The sequence below is a fragment of the Lissotriton helveticus genome, chromosome 6 (genome assembly GCF_964261635.1).
Source record: "Lissotriton helveticus chromosome 6, aLisHel1.1, whole genome shotgun sequence".
NCBI lineage: Eukaryota > Metazoa > Chordata > Amphibia > Caudata > Salamandridae > Lissotriton > Lissotriton helveticus.
In genome coordinates this window covers 1,068,504,081-1,068,525,314 of record NC_136067.1, presented here as the reverse complement: position 1 = coordinate 1,068,525,314, position 21,234 = coordinate 1,068,504,081, and the positions used below count along the sequence as shown (strand labels likewise).

The 21,234-nt window shown below is 49.3% G+C and overlaps 1 protein-coding gene across 2 annotated transcripts in view; it reads right to left on the bottom strand.

The window, feature by feature from the left end:
* LOC144763264 (ribosomal protein S6 kinase alpha-2) overlaps positions 1-21,234 on the bottom strand; it is a 1,818,960-nt gene that overhangs the window by 842,629 nt on the left and 955,097 nt on the right. For both annotated transcript variants that reach the window (XM_078648717.1, XM_078648718.1), the window contains exon 8: positions 9,521-9,663. In XM_078648717.1, the coding sequence (XP_078504843.1) occupies positions 9,521-9,663 (143 nt within the window). The remainder of the gene's footprint in view (positions 1-9,520; positions 9,664-21,234) is intronic.

Genomic DNA, 21,234 nt, shown 5'->3' with positions numbered 1-21,234 from the left:
TGGAGCAGGAAATACGGGTTAACACGTCCTACCCGGATGCCATCTTGGCCACACCCCTACTCTTTTTTAATTAAATTTTGCCCCGGGATGGGGTCTCTGGGGCCCAAAGAGTCTCAGAAGGAGAGGGGAGCTGTCCTTCGCTTCCCTTTTTAATTGTCTATGGCCTAGGGGGATGGGGTTCCCGGCCACTGATACGGCTCAGGGACGGGGGCCTTGCAGCCTCTCTTCTTTTAAACAAAAAATGGGTCTGGGAGATGGGGTTCCAGGGCCTATGAGGGCTCTGGGAGGGGGACCACAAGGCACTCCTCCCCTTTTTTTATTGGTTTGGTCCCACGGCATGGGATCCCCAGGCCCTAGTAAGGCTTGGAGAGGGAGCTGTTTTTAGTATATTTAGCTTGGAGATAGGGCACCCAGGCATAATAAGGCTCAGAAGGGGGCATTGGTCCCTTCCCCTTTTAAATATGGCATGGCACTGGGGGATGAGGTCCTGGGTTCTATAAAGGCTGAGTGAGGGGGGCTGTGAGCCCACCTCTATTTAATCATTTCTCAGCCTGAGGGATGGGGTCTCCAGGGCTTAATAAGGCTCAGAAGGGAGCAACATACCCCTCTTCTTTTTAATTGGCTTCGTGCCTGGGAATGGAGTCCCCAGGTTCAGGAAAGGTGGCCACATGGTCCCCCTGCCCTTTTTTATTGGTTTGACACCAGAGGATGGGAACCTGGGGCCTAAAAAGGCACAGAGATGCGGCTCCATGCCCCCCTCCCCATTGATTTTGGTCCTGGGAGATGGGGTCCGAGGCCTTAGATGGCTTGAGTAGGGAGGCCACGCAGCCCCCTTCCCAATATTTAATTGTCCCCTGGGGCATGTAATGGCTGGGAAGGGGGATGGGTGCCCTCCTTGCCTGTTTAATTGTATTTGGCCCCATTTGATAGGGTCCTTGGAGCCTTTTAAGCCTTGGGGAGAGCCCCAATTCACTTTTTATTGGAACTGGTCTTGGGGGATTTGGTCCCCTGGGGCCCATTAACAGTCAGTCAGGGGACTGGATTCCTCCCTCCCCTTAATGTATATGTTTTAGCCCCAGGGGATGGGGTCCCCGGGGTCCAATGGCCAACCCTAGAATCCGCACACCAAAGGCTGTGTGTTGTGTGGGGTTGGCAGCCTGCTGCAAACTTAGCCTCAGGGCCTGGCGACAGGCCGATTCCTTCCTGTATACTGCCAATGGCTATGCACAGTATGGGGTTGGCTGCCTCCGGGGAGTTGGAATCAGGGCCTAGCTGCAAGACAGGCCTTGTGGCTAACCACATGCCATGTACGAAGTTCGTGAGCGGCATGGGGTTGGCTGCCTCAGGGTAGCTTTCTGGCGGGAGCTGGATGCAGGGCCTGGCTGCAAGGCAGGCTGTGCAGTCAACAGTATGCCGTGCATGTTGAAAGGCCAGATGCAGTGTGGGATTGGCTGCCTCTGGGTGGGTTGGCCACAGAACCTGGTCGCAGGCCAAACCCTTTTGCCAACCTCCTGCTATGCATGACCAAAGGCCATGCACAGTGTGGTATTGGCTGCCTGTGAGATATTTTGCCGCAGGGACTGGCCGAAGGCCATGCATGGCAAAGGGTTGATTTTACGTATGGTAATAAGACACTGAAAAAAATAAAGTTGAAGTAATGTTGTAGTTATTTGTGATGGAAAGATCTGTTTTTCTTCACAAAAAAAAACCTTAGAAATTCAATGAACAAAAAATATATTATTCTGGGCTATTTTGTACTAGGTCCCTAATGCCATACTAGCTTTTAGAGTAAAAGTACAAATTGAGCTTGGCTGATGTCATCAGTGATGGCATCAATTATGTAATTTGAGATTTCATCAGTGATATCTTAAATGACGTCATAGAACTTGTCATGAGTGATATAATATGTGGGGTCATAAGCAGTGCTTTGCAGGGGCATAAATATCTGTGGTTTTCTTAGTTGAAAACATTAATGATGTCACTGACATATATACACCTTTTTTACAGTGAATATCTAAGGTTTATTTTAAAACCAAAACATATCTTTTCATCACAGCTGGCTATGTTATTACTTTAACCTTTGTTTATAAAGTGTATATATAAATAAAAATACATATATATATATATATATATATATATATATATATCAAAATCTAAACAGGAAGCCCCATTGAAGCAAAGCCACATGAAGTTCAGATCAGCACGTTTATTTGCATCCATTTCACTGCTCGTTCCTTGACAGCTTTCAGAGCAATCTTTGAACATGTAAAGCCTGACGCGTTTCAGGAAATAGTCCTTTCTTCAGAGGCATTGTTCACGAAGGGCTGGAAGAGCAGTTTCTGGCCGCATCTGCTCATATAATCACTGGCACCTGCCACAGTGGGCGTGGCTACATCGCAAAGCCTTCTGTGGCTTGTAGTACGCTGGCCCTCTTCCCACAGTGGGGCCACTCAACAGTCCTTACAATTTGAACCAAGTATTCACCAAGTGGAGTAAAGTAAAGCGCTGTAAGCCCTCAGATTGCGCTTTGCAGCAGTGAATTCGTGCTCAAGGCAGCACCACCTGCATTGGAACTGCTCTTGTCTTCGTTCCGTCTTTGCAAGCCCCTTCTCAGAGCCTGCACGAACCCTTCATAAGGTGGGCCTCGCTTCTCGACTGGGCAAATAGGCAAAGCCACACGAAGTTCAGATCAGCACGTTTATTTGCATCCATTTCACTGCTCTGAAGAAAGGACTATTTCCTGAAACGCATCAGGCTTTACATGTTCAAAGATTGCTCTGAAAGCTGTCAAGGAGCGAGCAGTGAAATGGATGCAAATAAACGTGCTGATCTGAACTTCGTGTGGCTTTGCTTCAATGGGGCTTCCTGTTTAGATTTTGATATATATATATATATATATATATATATATATATATATTTCAGGCTTGTCACATCTTGGGATGTGCCTGTGTGCACTCGACTGCCGGTGGCGCATGACATCGGACGCGTCCACTCGTGTCTATGTCATGCGCTAACCTCGCCCCAAGATTCATAAGGACAAGGCTGTCAATCTAGTCGCTAAGTAGGGAAATTTATTAAAAATTCATTGCTTTCCTACCAAAGTTCATGGTTTTCTAAACCGCAGTATATATACATATCTGTATAATATATTTCTTTACATTAACAAAAGAGATAGAAATTAACAGAAAAAATATAGGTTTAAGTGACATTATAGTTAGGTGAAAATGTCAGTTAAAACGTAATGTTTTAAACAAAAAAAACACAGAAATGTACCAGTCACAGTTAACAGAAGGAACTGTGACTAATGCCCATGCCACGCACAGTGTTGCATCAATCATGTCATAAGCAGTGCATGGTGAGGGCAAGAGTTATAACCTACTTGACGGATCTTCTCAAAACATTTGAAAATTAAGCTGAGGTGGATGAACCTTGTTTTCTGGAAACTTTTGTGACAATTTATCAAACTGCGACAAAGTTATTAGCAAACCAAAGAATCCTTTTCCTTTAGAAGTTCGATTTGTGCTTTTTAAAATTGTGATTTTAAACTCACTGTTTTCTGGGGTTCATATTTGATCATTTCATTTTATAATCAATAATGTAATGATTTTAAGTGAATCTAACAATAAAGGAAATTGGCTTTACCCTTCCCACTGTATATTACGACTGTTAGGGGAATATTTACCTGCTTGTAGAATTCCAATATTTTCAATGTATGAAACATCTGTGAGAACATCTATTACCTGCAGTGGTATTGCAGCCTGCTATCTCTCTAAAATATGTGTGGAAATATATTTTTATCTGCCAGTGTCACTAAAACAGTGATCTTCAAACTTCATAATGTCATGCACCTCGACGTGAAAACAGTTGCTTCGGAGCCCCCAGAATATAAACCATATTTTTTTCAGTTATTGCATAAAACTGGCAGCTGTGAACATATTTAGCAACACAAACATTTCAATCATGTTTAGATATGTCTCTTAAAAATGCGATCAAATGCATGATTGCGAACATGTCAAGGGCAGCTTAGGCATAGATGCATCAAGCGAATTTGCGATCGCAATAGCTGCGAAACAGCATTTGCCATTGCAAAATCTTTTTCCACAATGCATGAAGTGGAAAAGCAATATTTTGCGAATTCTCAAAACAAAGAATCGCTAAACCCATAGAAACCCCCACTGTGATTCCTTAATACCTATTCGCCACAAAATCTGTGAATTTATTTGTGAATTCGCAAACAAATCGCTATCCGCATGCATCTAAAATTGCAAAAAGCGAAAACACAATTTTTTGCTATTTATGAGTCGCAATTTAAGGAGAAGCTAAACCAGGTGGTAACCCTGAAGTCAAAGTGGCAAAAAAAAAAATCTGAAATCACAAACAGGTGTTGGCTAAATCAAACACACTTAAGAAGACTCATGAGGAGCATGAGGAAAGTCACAATGGCAGGTCTATACATCGTGGCAAGGCGGCTGAGGCTCCAGGCTGCAGCACAGAACAGACACAGGATCCATGAACGCATCTTCTGGCTCCGGATTACACTACTGGGCCAGACTGAAGATGAGATCTTCTCCAAATACATGCTCAATGGGGCTATGATCCTGAAGCTCATCAGAGACCTTGAGCCCATGATGCAGCACCCAACACGGAGGACCAATGCCGTTCCCACCCATGTCCAGGTCCTGTGCTGCCTGCACCTCCTGGCCTCCAGAAGCTTCCAGGGGATAGTCGCAGTTGCAGGGGGTATATCCCAGAGTACACTTTCACGCTGCCTACAGAGTTTCCTGGACGCCATGCTGAGCCAGATCCATCACCACATCACCTTCCCAACAACCCAACAGGACTTAATGCAAACCAAACCGGACTTCCATCAAACCGCCCATTTCCCCCATGTAATTGGCTGCATTGACTGCACCCACATACACATCTGTCCACCCGCAGAGCCCGAATACATGTACCGGAACCACAAGTCATATCACTCCCTCAACATTCAGGTGGTCTGCAATTCGAAAACCATCATCACAGACATTGTGGCACAATACCCAGGGAGCACGTATGATTCATTTATCTTCAGGCACAGTGGCATACACACCTGCTTGGTCAGGGGTGAATTTGGCGAGGGACATCTCCTAGGTAAGTACACATGCCCACATACAGAATGTTAAGAACACGTTGCCGCGCATAACAGGCACTGACCCTCTGCTCCTCCCTTCAGGTGACAGCGCCTATGCCCTCCGTGAATACCTCCTCACCCCATACCTCAACCCAGCAACACCACAGGATTGGAGGTACAATGGTGCGCATATACACACCAGAAATGTGATAGAGAGAACATTTGGCATGTTAAAGAGTAGATTCCGCATCCTCCACAAGACTGGCGGGGCCCTCAAATACCGGCCCGAGATCTGCTGCTGCATCGTTGCCGTGTGCGCCATGCTGCACAATATTGCCACCAAGCGGAGGATACCTGTTGAGGTGTCTGGTAGTGAGTCGGAGGGGGACGACCTGCCACCTGCACATGTGCATCATGCACAGGGGGAGAATCCTGCTGAAGGTCACATGCGCCACGCGCACATCACACAGAACTATTTCTAGTGCATCCATACCCCTCACACAACACTGCACTCATGCAAGCCACATCAATGATTGACATGAGGAAGATTTCTTTTAAAAAATAAAGCTATTGTTTAATTCACAAGGTCTCGATGTGCTTTCATCAGCAAAATATTGGGGTACTGTTTTCAGACATCCAAGCTCATGTAACCTGAGCTGGCGTGCATGGTTACCTTACCACAGCACTGCCGGAAATATTAAGTTACTAGCGCGTCTACTGCCGGATGCACCCTGTCGCATCTCACCCTCCACATTAGGCTGGTTATGTCGGGATGCAGTGTTGGCCCGGGCACTGCGCCGCCTTTCTGTTTGCACCGGCACAGACAGGCTGCTGAGGCTAGATGTCCCTTTGCTGGCATCATCCCCCCCTTGCATTGCTATGGTCTGCCGCCTGTTGGTGATCCACAGCGTTGGTGACCTGCTCCAGGGCCCTTGCAACGTCAGCACAGCATTGGACCATCTGGATTTGCATGGCCAATGATCTGCGCGAGAGCTGGGAAGTGGCGTTCCCAATCAGGTGATTGGAATGTGTGTAGGCTGACACCTGTGTGAGCAGCTGCCTGTGGCGTCTGCGGGTGATGGCCTGCTGCGCTACCATCAGTTGGTTGCTCTCCTTCACCGCCGTGGTCAGTTCCTGCACACTCTCTGTGAGGAGACTAAGGTTGCGTGCTGTTTTATATAGCTGCAGCTGCATTGCTGCCATGTGCTGCGCCTTTTTACGATGCACAGCAAGCATCTGAATCTCAATGCCTAGGCCCACATTGTGTGCATATTGCTCCATGTCTGCTGTGTTGGGCACGGAGCGCTGCTGCCTTAACCTGCTGCTGGCTTGGGCCCGCACACTTGTTGTGCGTCGTGTCTGCCTCCTGGGTGGGGGTGGTGTCTGCTCCACTGACATAAGCGCCGAGAGGTGAGGTTGTGCTCCACCTGTAGCTGCAGGGGTGGCCTTGGGTCTCAGTGCAGGTGCAGGTGCCGGTGCAGGTGCGGGTGCAGGTACAGGTACAGGCTGGCTCTCCCCCTCCGTCTCTTCAGGTGTCTCTGCAATGTGGAGAATCTCACTGTCAGACGTGTCAGCATCTGCAGCACCTGTGATGTGGATGAGTGCATGATTAATGATATGATTCAGGCACCTGAGATGTAGCAACATGCATGCAGGCTCGCTTTTGCTTGATGTCTGCATTCCCTGACTGGCATTAGGGGTCTTTGTTACTTGACTATTCTGGCTGTGTGTAGCTATCAGGGCACATTTACACACTACAGGTTCCACAATGCGTTTGGGATGAGCAGGGACTGGAATACTGTGGTTACAAATATGGATTGCATTGGGGGCATGGTCATTGTTAGGGTACTGGGGTTGCAGTAGCATGGCTCTTACCTTGAGATTGGTGTGTGGCGCGGGAGGTGTCCAGTTGAGTGACGCCCACGCAGCCTTCTGGGTGGATGGCGTCCTTTACTAAGTCCTCCATGGGTGTGTTTTCAGGGACTGTGGGGTGTTCCCCTCCTGAGGCTCTTGTCTCCCCCAGTCTCTCTGCTATCCGCTCCTTGGCACGGCCTCTGAGGTCGTACCACCTCTTTTTTAAGTCATTGATGGACCGGTGCGTGACTCCCACCGCGTTCACCTTTGCCTTGATGCGCACCCAGATGCGCCTCTTGGTAGCCTCGGGCACCTTCCGGGACAGCTTCACAAACAGTTGGTCATGGTCCCTGTTCACTCCTTCTATCAGGTACTCCAGTTCTTTTTCACAAACTTTTATTTTGCGCTGCCTGGGTTTTCACTTGGTCCTGCAGCTTCCTGGGACATTGTGCTTTTTTTTTCAATCCTGTATTGGCACTGCAGGGTGTGTCTCTTGGAGCTCAGTGCTCTGCCTCCTCCTGTATCCAGCTCTGTGATCCAAATGATGCATGGAGCAGGCTACTTCCTGGTAGTGATGTCATCATTGTGCTCAAAATGCGACTTCACGTTTTTGCGATCTCGCAATCTGTGAGATCGCTATTTGCGAAATGGGTAATTGCGGATTCGCAATTAGGGGGTTGGAAACAGCCGATTCTGCAGGGATTTTTGCATATTCGCATTTGTGATTGCGGGCTGTTGCGAATCTCAGATATTTAGCGATTTGGATGATACATTCCATTCTGCGAATTCTAAATAGCGATTCGTTATTTTTCGCTATTTGGGATTCGCAGAATGGATGCTTGATGCATCTATATGTTAGTCTCCTTAAAGTGCAAAATCAGCCACAGTGTGAGTCTTTATTTGAACTGGGGGAAGGAATTTGAGGGATATTTAGAACCCCTTTTGACATTCATTCGCTGACAGGACATGAGTCCCACAAGATGCAGTTGTCTCTCCTTGTTGCACTATTAGATAATATTTGCTGCTTGTTGAACTATTAGATAATATTTGCTCCTACTTACGAACCCAAGTGTTTTGCACTGCCACTTTAGTCTTGAGAAAAAGTACTGTGTTTGTGAGCTGTTGTATTCTTTTTAAATGGAAAATGAGTTAGTATTTGCTGCGACAAGATTAATTGTATATGATGTTTATAGCTATGTGTATCTTTTATGTTCTGTCTTTGGAAGGACGAATAAAGAAATATTTCAATTGAGTTCCACAAGATGCTATTAATTTTCCATTACAACGAGGCTCACTGCCACTCTTTTTTCACAAAAATACTGCAGTTTTAAGCATGATGCGCCTGTTGGCACGTGCCTGGCGCCCACTGTAGATCAAACCGGGGCCCTTCTGATAATATAGGTGGCGATATATGAGTCCACCATCAGTAATGTAATTTGAAAAGTGATTCCTGGTGCCTTGTGAAGTGAGTACTGCATGGGGAGGTAGGGTGATAATGACTGCACAGCCAACTATAAATGGGGATTTTTTTGTACTTGTTAGTCCTAACATTTCCTAACATCCTAATATTTCCCTTCAACTTAGGTTTTTTAAGGTTATTTTGCATCTTTTTATAATACAGGTTAATCTATGTTCTTAGTAGCTCAACAAAATAACCCTTTATTAAAGAATTGAGGTAAATTATGCGTAAAATAACTATGTCTACCAGTGAATAGCAAGGTTACGCAATAAAGCATGTACTACTATGGTTTAAAGGTCAAATTCCACGGCATTACTGAAATAAATAACTACTGTGAAAAAATAATGCTAATTCTCTCAGCACACACCTTTTAATAGTTACAAGACCTATTTAATATCATTGTACATTCACTTCGTGACTTAACCTCTTGATTTAACCTCTTGCGTCCTTGTTCAAGTGAAATATATTTGCTTATATGTACTACCAAGAAAAGCAAGTTTATTTCATTATTGATATGAGAGGAGTTGCATCATGACCCACTCGTGGTGTTGCCTCTCCTGTGCCATTGCTCCTCCCCACGCAACGATTATATATAGCATATTACATTCTGGACACCGGAATATTCAATGTATATGAATGAAAACAGAGGACCACTATTCACCTTACGTGGCCGAGTATGGCACATAGTTAACCAAGTTATCTTCCACAGTCGCTTCTTACATAAAAACATTATTTTTGGATTAGCTAACTGATATTAATGTATCATGTTCACCAATGGCATAAACAATGAGAAAAAGAAAGGGCTGCAACTTGAAGATGGGTGGGGATCAGTGGAAGGTGGCTTTGTTTTGAGACATTTCTGTGCAGTCATAATTTTATGCTAATTATAACATTTAGCACGCAATGAAGCAAAGTAAGATTCAATTCAGAGGAAACAATATATAATCTCAGTATCCCATGCAATTAAATTGTCTTTAGTTGCAATATGATTAAATGTTAAGAGCATGTTATGTTGTGTTAAAAATAGTTTCTATGGAGTATGTACAAAATTGAAGATGTATATGAAATAAAAACCAAAATTACAAATTCATCATTACCATTAGCACACCAAAAGACCACCAGTCAGCGCTCTGCATGTGCCCTCGCCGGTTGACAACTTCTGGGGCCATGTATTCTATGGTTCCGCAGAATGAGTAGGCCCGCTTGTCATGGTCGATGGCCTCTTTGCTCAGTCCAAAGTCTAAACAGTCAGAAAGAAAGATGTTAAGTGTTATGTGACGTCTGAGGACTAAATGTAAGTAACTGTGGGCAATTCTCAGAGTATATAGCTAAGGGTACATCTCCAAGGTCCTCAACTTGCAACACAGATTTGGTACCTGCTGGATGATACTGACTTCACAGCAACCCAGTTCATTTGGGTCATTCTCTCCCTGCAACATTACTTCCTCACAACATTCCTTGCTCAGTCATTATGGACTGTTGTGCATCAATCTTTCGCAGATGCATCTGGTTGCCCCAACTAAAAGAATCTTAGTTTTACCTCTCACTCTCTCTCTCTCTCTCTCTCTCTCTCTCTCGCTCTCTCTCTACCTCCACCCCCCTCCCCCTTTTGCAGTGCCCTTCTCTTTATGTCAGGGAGCTGCTGCTTTAAAGACTAGTCAACCAAGAGTAAACTCTGTGGGCACTTATTTCACAGGTGTAGGAAGGGCCCTGTAGTCCTGGATGGCCTTCTTGCTGTTATAGACTTATTTGCACCCCCACCACCCAGCCTCATATGGCTTAGGCCAGTGACATTCAACATTTTTAAGTGTGGGGGGAGGGTTACAATATTTTGCTGAACATCAGCATTTGATCCGCCCAAGGAGCGTTTGGGGGAGGAGTTGTCCCTCAAAGACACATTTTAAGTAATGGGGTCAAACTGCAGGTATGGAGGCCCTTTGTCAGTAAAGGTCTAGGTGTTATTCTGCAGCATTTCTAAAGAGAACGAAACTGAGGTGTTTTGAGAGAGCTCAGTAATCTGTCAGTTTTGGCACACCAGTGTATGGTAGCAATGTTCTGTCTCACGTTCCATGTGACTCCCTGTTAGCTTGTGCTCAGCTCCTGCAGCCAGATTCATGAAAGCAAAATCGGCTCGCAAAGGGCCAGATTCTGAGAATCTGTCCCTTTGCGAGCGCTATTTTTGCATTTGGGATTCATCATCCCAAATGCAAAAATCGCACTTTTAGAAATCGCTAAATTGCGATGAATTGCATTTAAGGAATCTCAATTTGAGATTCCTTAAATGCAATTCATGAACCTTTTTAAAATTGCGAATTCGCAATCTGGGGGCGCTATTTACCGTGAAGTCTAACTACGTGGTAAATAGCGAATACTTAGAAAAATGCACTTTAGTGCATTTTTCTAAGTTGTATGTTACACACACACATGTCCTTTGGCTATGTGTGTGCGCAACACCAGTGTACATTAGCATTTCAGAGGTGCTACAGGGTGTCCTTTGGACACCCTGCCACCCTTGAAATCGATTCCTTATTTGCGATTCGCTAATTGCTAATCACAAATAAGGAATGACTCCCCATTCATTCCTATGGGCCTTTACAGCCTTATTCATCAACGGGCCGTTTTGCGAGCCCCAAATAGCGATTCATAGCGAATCGCTATTAAGGACTCGCAAAACGGTATTCATGATGGATAGAGAGAAATAAAAGCGAATCGCACGCGGCCGCAAATACCATTTCCGATCATCGAAAATCGCATGAAAATCGCAACATCCGTGTCGGAATAGCGATATCGCTAATAGCGAGATCGTCAATAGCGGGACCGCAAAAAGCGCGAGATCGGGAAAACGGGAAGTCGCATTTCGAGCACAGTGATGACATCACAACCAGGAAGCAGCCAGTTCCCACCCCCATTCACCACAGTGAGGCAGACCTCGAGGCAGCAACAGAAACAGCTCCTGCAAGGACACCTGCTAAGTTGGACTACCACCTCCAATACCACTGCAGCAATGGCTGAGGAGGCAGTACCTGGGCCCAGCAACCCCGGGCGCAAGAGGAAACTCAAGTTTTCGGAACAAGAGTTGGAGCACCTAATTGAAGGGGTGGTGGAGAACCACTCCAAACTTTTCGGGAAAGACTCAAGGAGGGTGCCCGAGCAGGAGAGGCGCAGGATCTGGCTCAGGATAGCGGCCGCAGTGAACTCTGTGGGTGTGGCCGACAGGTCACTGGATGACCTGAAGAAAAGGTGGTACGACCTCCGAGGTCGTGCCAAAGAGAGGGTCGCCGAGAGGCTCGGAGAGTCCCTGGGCACTGGAGGGGGAGGACCTACAGTCCCTCCAAACACCCCCCTGGAGGATCGCGTTGAAGACACGCTGGAGGAAGAGGCGTGTATTGGAGTCACCCGAATGGACTCATCCCGCCCCACCCAAGAGAGCCAAGGTAAGTGGCATGCAACTGCGACCCTGTCCCCTATGAATGGCCATGACCCTATAGCCTCCCATAATGTTCCAAAGTCATGCCATTGGTGCACATCAGTTAATGCCCTAAAGCATTGTGGGACATGTAGTGTGGCCACAATGTAGAAGTACCCCAATGCAGCCAGACAGGTCCAAAAGTACGCAATTCTATAGGCAGTCAGGGAATGTCACCCAGCATGCATGTAGCAACTGCACGTGTGACAGATACATGCAACTAATGTACGTCCACTTCCCCTCACAGGTGGCGCTGACAGCAGCGACAGTGAGAGGCTGCACATAGATGAGGATGCACAGGATTACAAGGAGGTGCCGTTATACACACAGCCTCCTGCGTCTGCCGCAGCAACTACACCTGCAGCCCGGCCCACTACCACTGTGCCTCCAGCCTCTGCTGCAGCACCAACACCTGCAGCCCGGCCCACTACCACTGTGCCTCCAGCCTCTGCTGCAGCACCAACACCTGCAGCCCAGCACACTGCCACTGTGCCTCCAGCCTCCGCTGCAGCACCAACACCTGCATCCTGGCACACTGCCACTGTGCCTCCAGCCTCCGCTGCAGCACCAACACCTGCATCCCGGCACACTGCCACTGTGCCTCCTGCCTCTGTAGCACCTGCAATGTCTAGCTTGACTCCACCAGCAGCTGGCGCATCAACATCAGGTCCCGCGACAGCGGCGACACAGCGGCAACCCACTGTGGCAGGCCAGCAGAGCAGGCGTGGCAGGGCTCGGCTGCAGACCAATGCTCCCAGCACCAGGAGTGGGAATGGACAGCGGCTGCCGAGCATGAGTGTCGAACGTCGCATGCTCCGGATTCACCAGCTGCAGGCACGCCGGCAAGGGACCATACAGCTGCAGCTGCATAACATTGGCCGCAATGTGGCAGGTGTGGGGGACCGGATGGACCGCATGACTGCAGCCATGGCAGGTGTGGGGGAGGGGATGACCCGCATGACTGCAGCCATGGAGGCGAACACAGCTGCAATGATTAGACAGCGCAACACGGACCGCCGCCGCCACCGTCATCTACTGACCCGGCTGACGGCTTACACCCGGTCAAACTATGTTATTGGCAATGCCACCTCGCAGCTATCGCGCCGGTGCCTGGCGCAGCAGCAGCAGCTCATTCAATGCTGCGAGGATGTTGCCAGGGTACTTGAGGGCCTGACCACTGCCGTGATGGCACTTCACCCTGCTGTACCTGACACTGTCGGGGGTGACGATGCCAGTGAGGGGACATCAAGTGTGAGCAGCCACTCTGCCTCACTCATAGGGGTGCGGAGACGCAGCACCAGGCCCAATGCAGGGACACGTGCGGTGGATGAGGAGGAGCCGGAGAGGCGCTTGGGTGCTTCGCGCCGGAGGCGCACCTGACTGAATAGTACTTGTACAGGCACAGGCTGAACATAAGCCTGCCCTGTGTATTGGACGCATCTGTATGCTGAAATACTGTTTGCAATGAAAGGATGTCAACTGGAAACATTATTGTGATTCAAACAATAAGATTTAATTTGGCATCACACATTGGCGTAGTGTCATTATTAAATTTTGCATGCAATTGTGATTTGTTGGGTGAGGGGAGAGGGTGCACTAGAAACAGTTTATGGTGATGTGGTTGCGGCGTCTGTGGCCTTCAGCTGGGTTCTCCCCGTGTGCATGACGCCCATGTGCAGGTGGCCGGTCGTCCCCTTCCGACTCACTGCCAGATATGTCAACAGGTATCCTGCGCTTGGTAGCAATGTTATGTAGTATTGCGCAGACAGCCACAATGCGGCAGCACAATTCAGGACTGTAGTACATGGCCCCACCTGTCTTGTGCAGTATGCGGAAACGGCTGTTCAGTAGCCCAAAACTCCGTTCTATGCAATTCCTTGTCCGTATGTGTGCAACATTGTAAAGCCGTTGCTGTGGTGTAGCAGGGTTGAGGTACAGGGGTGAGGAGGTATTCACGCAGGGCGTAGCCACTGTCACCTGAATGAGAGGAGCAGAGGGTGAGTGCCTGTGCTGCGCAGCTACTTCATTGCAATGTGACATTGTTGAAAAAGTGTACTTACCAAATAGGTGTCCTTCCCCAAAGTCTCCCCTGGCCAGTCGTGTGTGGAGGCCGCTGTGCCGGAATATGAATGAGTCATGGGTACTCCCTGGGTACTGGGCCACTATGTCCGTGATGAATGTCTTAGCATTGCAGACCATCTCTATGTTAAGGGAGTGGTAGGACTTGCGATTGCGGTACATGTACTCCGTTGCAGCTGGTGGGCAGATGGCGATGTGGGTACAGTCTATGCATCCTATCACATGGGACACATTGTAGAATTGTAGCTTGGTCAAGTCCAGATCCTGTTGGCTGGTGGGAAATTTGATGTGTCGGTGTAGCTGGGTCAGCATTGCGTCAACGAAACTCCTGAGGCAGCGTGACATGGTGGGCTGGGATATCCCCCCAGCAACCGCTACTATCCCCTGGAAGCTCCCGGAGGCCAGAAGGTGCAGGCTACACAATACCTGGACCTGTGTAGGCACGGCATTGGTCCGCCTTGTTGGGTGCTGCATCAGGGGGTCAAGGTCCTGTATTAGCTGGATTATCATTTCCCCATTCAGGCGGTACTTTGCATATATCTGCTCTCTGGTTTGGCCCAGCAGGGTGACCCGCTGGCGGAATATCCTGTCCTGGATTCTGCGTCTCCTCCATGCTGCTCGCTGTAGCCTTCGCCGCCTGACCACCATGTACATTCCTGGCATTGTGAGACTCCAACTGCTGCTGCTGACTCTCCTTATGTGTGTTTGGTCAGGCCTGCCCCTTATTCCTGATTGGCCAACGGTTTTTCAAAAACAAAAATCTCCAATGGCTTTTATGGTTACCACCTGCTTTGGGTTGTCCTTATTTTGCGCCTCGCAAACTGCGTTTTTGGGGTTTTTCGCTATTTGAGAATTTTCATGAATACCGATTGCGCTTGTATAGCGATTTCGCAGATTCCGTGGTTTGTCGCACTCCTGCAGGGATTCTGAGAATATATTTGCGATTTCGCTATTTTTCGATAGCGCTTTGGGTATTTTCTTGGTGAATGCCGATTAGGGAAATTGCACCCGCAATAGCATTTTCGCAGCTATTGCGGGCGCAATTTTGCTTCATGAATAAGGCGGTTAGTCCCATAGGAATGAATGGGGAGTCATTCCTTATTTGCGATTAGCAATTAGCAAATCGCAAATAAGGAAGCAGTAGAAATCGCAAAAAATATTGCGATTTCTACATGAATCCCATTTTGCGAGTCTTTAATAGCGATTCCTTAAAAATCGCTATTAAGGACTCGCAAAACATGAGCATGATGAATCTAGGGGCTAGTCCACTGGGCCGTTATTCTCATGTGTTTACTCTTCCTTTAATGCAACTGCTGCTCTGTTTAATTACAACCTGGTACCATAGTCATGCAGATTAGATCAATGTTAATGTGCCTCCTGCACAGCCATGCCTGTAACCTGAAGGCCACGCAGGCGCGGCTTCTCTGCTATGGTGGAAAAGAGTCGCACCACTGCTAAAACGCAGTAGTAAGACGGAAAATAAAATGACAATAAAACTATTTTAAATGTCATTTTATTTTTACTTCCAGCCTGCCGAGTCGGGGTGTAGGGTGTGGCCAGGCAGCAGTGTCACACAGCAGGGGGAGTGGTGGAAGGCGCTACGAGTGCGCAAATGAAAAGGGGGGGCCCTCGGCCCCCCCGCACGCATGGCGGCGCGGCGACCGTCGCCCCCCCTTTCCCCCTTTGTTGTCATTCGGCGGTGGGGGCGTGCCCTGGGGGCGCGGCCCACCGCCGATTGGCCGGCGGCCTTCCTGACCCGGATCCAAGGTAGTGGGTCCGGGTCAGGGGGGGCGGGCGATAGGAGGGGCCGCCCGGCCCCTCGGGAATAAGAGGTGGGGAGCGCCCAGGAGACCCCCTTGTCCCTGGACGCTCCCTCGCAGAACGTTGTGCCCCGCGCTCGGGGCTTCTTTGTTTTATAATTTTTTCCCGCTTTTATTTTTCAGAAGGAGCCGCGTCGAGCCAAGAGCCAGCCGTGTCGTGTGGTTAACCCAGCCGCGTGGGGCCGGCCGTCGGGGAGATCAGCGTCCTCAAGGGTCGCGAGCCGGCAGCGGAGGCGGCGGGAGCAGAGGCGCCCTGTCCAAGCTTGGTGGAGTTTCTAAAGCGGCGCTTACGGCAGGGAGCAGAGCCACTTTGCCCAGACTCGGTAGTAGTTCTGAAGCGGCGCGTACGGCGACCGCATAAGGTATTTGTTGTGACGGGGGCAGGGACAAGCGGTGGACCGGCTTTAATAAATAGAGCGCGGGTCCAGTTTACCGCCAAAAAGGCCGCATCCGTACTCTTAGGAGACCCGGGGCTCCCTGTGTGTTGATTGCTCACACGAGTGCTCGTGGATCTCTTAGGTGTGTTAGTTTCGTTTGCAAGCGAAGCAGGGTCGACCAGGGCAGCACCTGGATGGGAGACCCCATTGAAAGTATAATCATTTTGTGTTTCCACCGTTAGGGGTATCAAGAGGTGAAAGAATTCCAGGTTTACAAAAAGGAAAGTGAATGAACTTATAAATCAGGCCCCAGAATTGTGTACAATTAGGAAAGAAAGTAAATTGATGTTTTCTGATCTTTAAATGCTGCATGAATTTGTACTATTGAAAACTGATTGCAGGACCTGGATGGGAGACCCCATTTAAAGGGTAAATCGGTAATAAGAAGAGAAAGCATTGCAATTTTGTAACAAAGGTGAATGAGTTCTTATAAATTGGGCTGCAGAATAGTTTTACAATTATAAGACAAAGTGGATTGATGTTTATAGATAGCTAATTGTTTTTTAACCTTACACTGCAGTGTTTTTTCTTTAAATTCATTGTACACGGTGATAACATAATTGTTTAATTCCAGGCAATTTAACTACATTATTGGGGACATTCACTAGCGGACAGACCGTGGGAGCATCCAGCACGCAAAGGGGTGTGGACCGGAGCCGCAGACTTTTATCGCAGGCGAGGACAAGGGACTGGTCGGTAAGAGGGGTACGGGGGGCTAGCACTCATCGCTCCTGGTGGCCGCCGGGTGGGTCTACATTAGGTTTACTCACCCCTTACATAAGCGGACAAGCCGCTAGTGTTGCGGTCGCCGTTGCATGGTGTTGAAAGCCCCCTGGTCACCCTCCAGCAAAAAGGTACACAGAGTTGGCCGGTTGTGGTATTAGGAGAGTAGGCTGCGGTTTTTTGGGGGGGTATCATGCCAGGCCCGCGGGGTGGAAAAAGGGGGTCCGGCATGGAGGCTATGATGCGGGCCATGATGCGTGACATGAGTGAAATTAAGCAGCAGCTAGGGAAAGTAGATGAGCTTGAAGCACGGTTCAATGAGAGGCATGGGGATGCCCCGGGCCCATCGGGTAGGCCTATCCGCAAGAGGGTGGCACCAGTGCCAAGGGGGGACTTTGTCACCCCACCTGGGAAGTCTAAGTCCAAGAGACCCAGGGATGCTGCCCCTACCCCGGGGCCAGTAGAGCCGGTACCTGCCGTGCCGCCGGCGGTCGTCCCACCCCCGCATGTACCTATGCCTACACCCCTTGCCCCCGTGGTGCCGGTGCCTGTAGGTCAACCAGTAGACGCTGGGCCTGCTCCCCCACCGGTGCCCACAATCCCGGGTACAGGTGTGCCACACCCGGCGCCCGCCCTGCCAGCTGCGCCAGTACCACAGGGCATAACCCCAGTGGTACCGGTTGTCCCGGGGGGTAATCTGGATTCCATGCCCCCTGAATTGGTATCCCAGATAACGGCCTTGATGCCATGGCTCCAAAAAGGGGGTGCTTTCCCGAATTCTGCAGACCATGCAGCAGAGGCGGCGAGGTTTGTGGAAAAAATCAGATCGGCGACGGTCGCCGACAGTGTTGCACTGCCAGTATCTTCTCCCCTTGCAGGTACAAGTGTTCCACAGCCGGACGGAGTTAGAGGGCAGCCGCCCACGGTGCCCGCAATTGGTAAGGAAGTGGCATTGCCGCTCTTGGGGGATGGGGTTCTACCTTCCAGGGGCGAGAATTTGGCTCAGCATGTGTCATTAGCTGTGAAAGAGATGATTTGGGCGGACAAATACGTTTATATTTATTCTTTGTTGTTAGATAATAGGGAAATGGAGCAGGTAAAAACACTGAAAGAGTGGATGCTCCCAAGCGAATGGAGGGTGCAGTGTGCTAGATTTAGGGTTGAGGAAACTCTCAACAACTGGATGAAAGCATGGGCTGTATTCACTGCTATTAAAGCTGAGCGTCCTCCAGATTTACAGGCAGCATTGGCATGCTACTCGAGCAGGATTGTGGGGTGGAGTGAACAGTATTCTGGGGAGGCATGGAAAGGGTATGATGTCAATTTCAGGAAGGCATTGGAATTTAACAGAACATTGGCATGGGACACGGTAGATTCCATGGCTTGGCACAAACAGTTCTCAGATACTGCACCCCCCCCCCAGTTCGGTTCGGTCAAGGTGTTCTCTAGACCTCAACAGCCCTTTCGGCCCCCCCAAACGAGTGAGGTGCCTGGGAAGTTTAGGGCCAGTGGGCCAGAGAAAAAAGGGGTGTGCTGGGATTTTAATAGGCGCACCTGCACAAGGGCCGCGTGTAAGTTTAGACATGCATGTTCCTCCTGTGGGCACCCCTCTCATCCAGAAACTGCCTGTAGGTCCAAGCAGGGAAACACAGGTCAGAGGGGTAGGGGAAAGCCACTATAAGATAGACAGGTTAGGCCCTCCCACTCCAGTGGATGTGGTGGCAATGATTCCATGGTTGAACAGATACCCGGACCACACATCGGCCACCCTACTCCAGGAAGGTTTTTCTAAAGGCTTTAGGATCCCGGCCGCGGGATACGCAGGCAGCGCGCACTGTAGAAACCAATTGTCAGTCAAGCACAATCCGGCTGTGGTGGCCGCCAAAATTGACAAGGAGCTATCGTTAGGCAGGATAGCTGGCCCTTTTTCTGAAGTGCCAGTACCCAATTTTGTGTGTTCCCCACTAGGAGTTGTCCCCAAAAAAGAGAAAGGGCAATTCAGATTGATCCATAACCTGTCAGCACCTAGGGGGACGTCACTGAATGATGCCATTGACGAGGGTATCTGTAGTGTTAAATACGCCTCTTTTGATCAGGCTGTTAACTTATTACAGGCCACGGGACCCGGGGCGCTGATGGCGAAATCAGACATAGAATCAGCCTTTCGCCTCCTCCCGGTCCACCCAGCGGATCAGCATCTTTTAGGTTTCACTTTTGGGGATATGTTCTACATGGACAAATGCATGCCTATGGGTTGTTCTATATCTTGCGCTTACTTTGAGATGTTTAGCTCTTTTCTTGAATGGGCCATGAGACAAGTGACGGCCCATCAGCGGGTCATGCATTATTTAGATGATTTCCTCTTCCTGGGTACAGCGGGATCTCAGGAGTGTGCACTGGCATTGCAGGAATTTTGCATGCTCATGCGGGCTTTTGGAGTCCCTCTTGCGCCCGGGAAGACGGTTGGCCCGACCACCTGCTTAGAATTCCTTGGCATTGAGATTGACTCAATGGAGGGATGTTTTAGATTACCTAGGGACAAGGTGGACAAATTCAAGACAGCGCTACAGTTATGCCTCCGGAAGGAGAAGGTCACTTTGCAGCAATTACAGGAGGTGGTAGGGCAATTGAACTTTGCACTGAGGATCATCCCCATGGCTCGCCCATTCTCTCGCTCTATTGCGCAGGCAATGAAGGGGCTGAGGGAGAAGCACCACCGCACTCGACTGTCGGTTGAAATTCGCCAGGATATGCTTATATGGATGGCATTCCTGGAGGATTTTAACGGCAGGGTAGTCTGGCCCGGCCCGCTGACAACATCAGCAGAGTTGGGCCTGTGGACGGATGCTGCCGGGAGTGTGGGCTTCGGCGCCATTGTAGGAAACAGATGGGTCGCTCAACAGTGGCCGGAAGAATGGAGGACAGGGGGTCTGACCAGCAACATTGGCTTCCTTGAACTCTTTCCAATTTGGGTGGCACTGATGGTCTGGCCCGAACACCTATGTAACCAATCAGTGGTGTTTTGGTCAGACAACATGACGGTGGTGGAATGTATCAACCAGCAGGGGGCGCGGTGTCCTTTCATACTTCGTCTGATCAAAGAAATTGTTCTGCAGTGCCTTAAACTGAATGTCAATTTTAAGGCCAAACATGTCCCTGGTGTTCTAAACAATGCAGCTGACTCCCTCTCTCGCTTCAAAATGCAGGTTTTCAGGGAACATCTTCCCACAGCAGACCCCTCGCCAGCACACTTCCCAGCAGTACTTTGGCAGATTGGTGCCCCAGATTACAGGACCTCGTGGTCGCTAGCCTAGCCCCCAGGACCAAGACGGCTTACGAAGGGGCGTTTTTGTCTTATTGTTCTTTTTTGGGGCAACAATGGGAAGTGCTTTGGGCAGAGGAGGATGGTTTTGCAGCCTATTTAGAATGGATGCATAAAGAGGGGCGCTCAGTGGCAGCGGCGAATAGACATAGGGCAGCGGTGTCATTCTTCGCCCAAGCTAGGGGCGTCCGGGATCCCACTAATACCTTTGTGATACGTAAGGCGCTGAGGGGATGGCGCCGTATTCAGGGACATCAGAAGGATAAGAGAAAGCCCATAGGATTGGCCCGGCTGACAGCTTTACTGGGCACGCTGGACACTGTTTGTAGCTCGGAGTGGGAGGTGCTTCTTTTTAGGGCAGCATTCTCTTTGGCATTCTATGGGGCGCTGAGAATTAGCGAACTTGTGGCAGGTTCTAAGTCAGACCCACTGGGCGGCTTGCAAAGGGCTAGTGTGACGATAAGGGAGGACACCATGTGGGTCACGATTCAGAAGTCAAAGACCGACCAGGAGTCTAGGGGCCACACCATAGTTCTTCAACGGGCCCCCGCCAACCCTTGCTGCCCAGTGAGGCACGTGGAATTATTGCACCGACTGTTGGTGGGCTCAGCGGGCAGGGCACTGCTTTGTCACGCCGACGGGAGCCCCTTGACCAGATATCAATTCAGGAAGGTGTTGGAGATGGGGGTCAGGAAAGCAGGTCTTGACCCTAAAGAGTTTGGCTCTCATTCCTTTAGGATTGGGGCAGCAACTGAGGCGGTGGCGGGGGGCCTCCCAGTGGAGAGAGTGAAGACAATTGGGAGATGGTCCTCAGATTGCTACAAACGTTATGTACGGATTGACATGCTGTGATTACATGGCACTCACGCTTGGTTTGTTTCCGCTCTCTTACAGTTTCTCAGACCTGTTACGCAGGGGAGGAATTTGTCGTCGGGCATCAGCAACAGACGTCAGCACGGAGCGG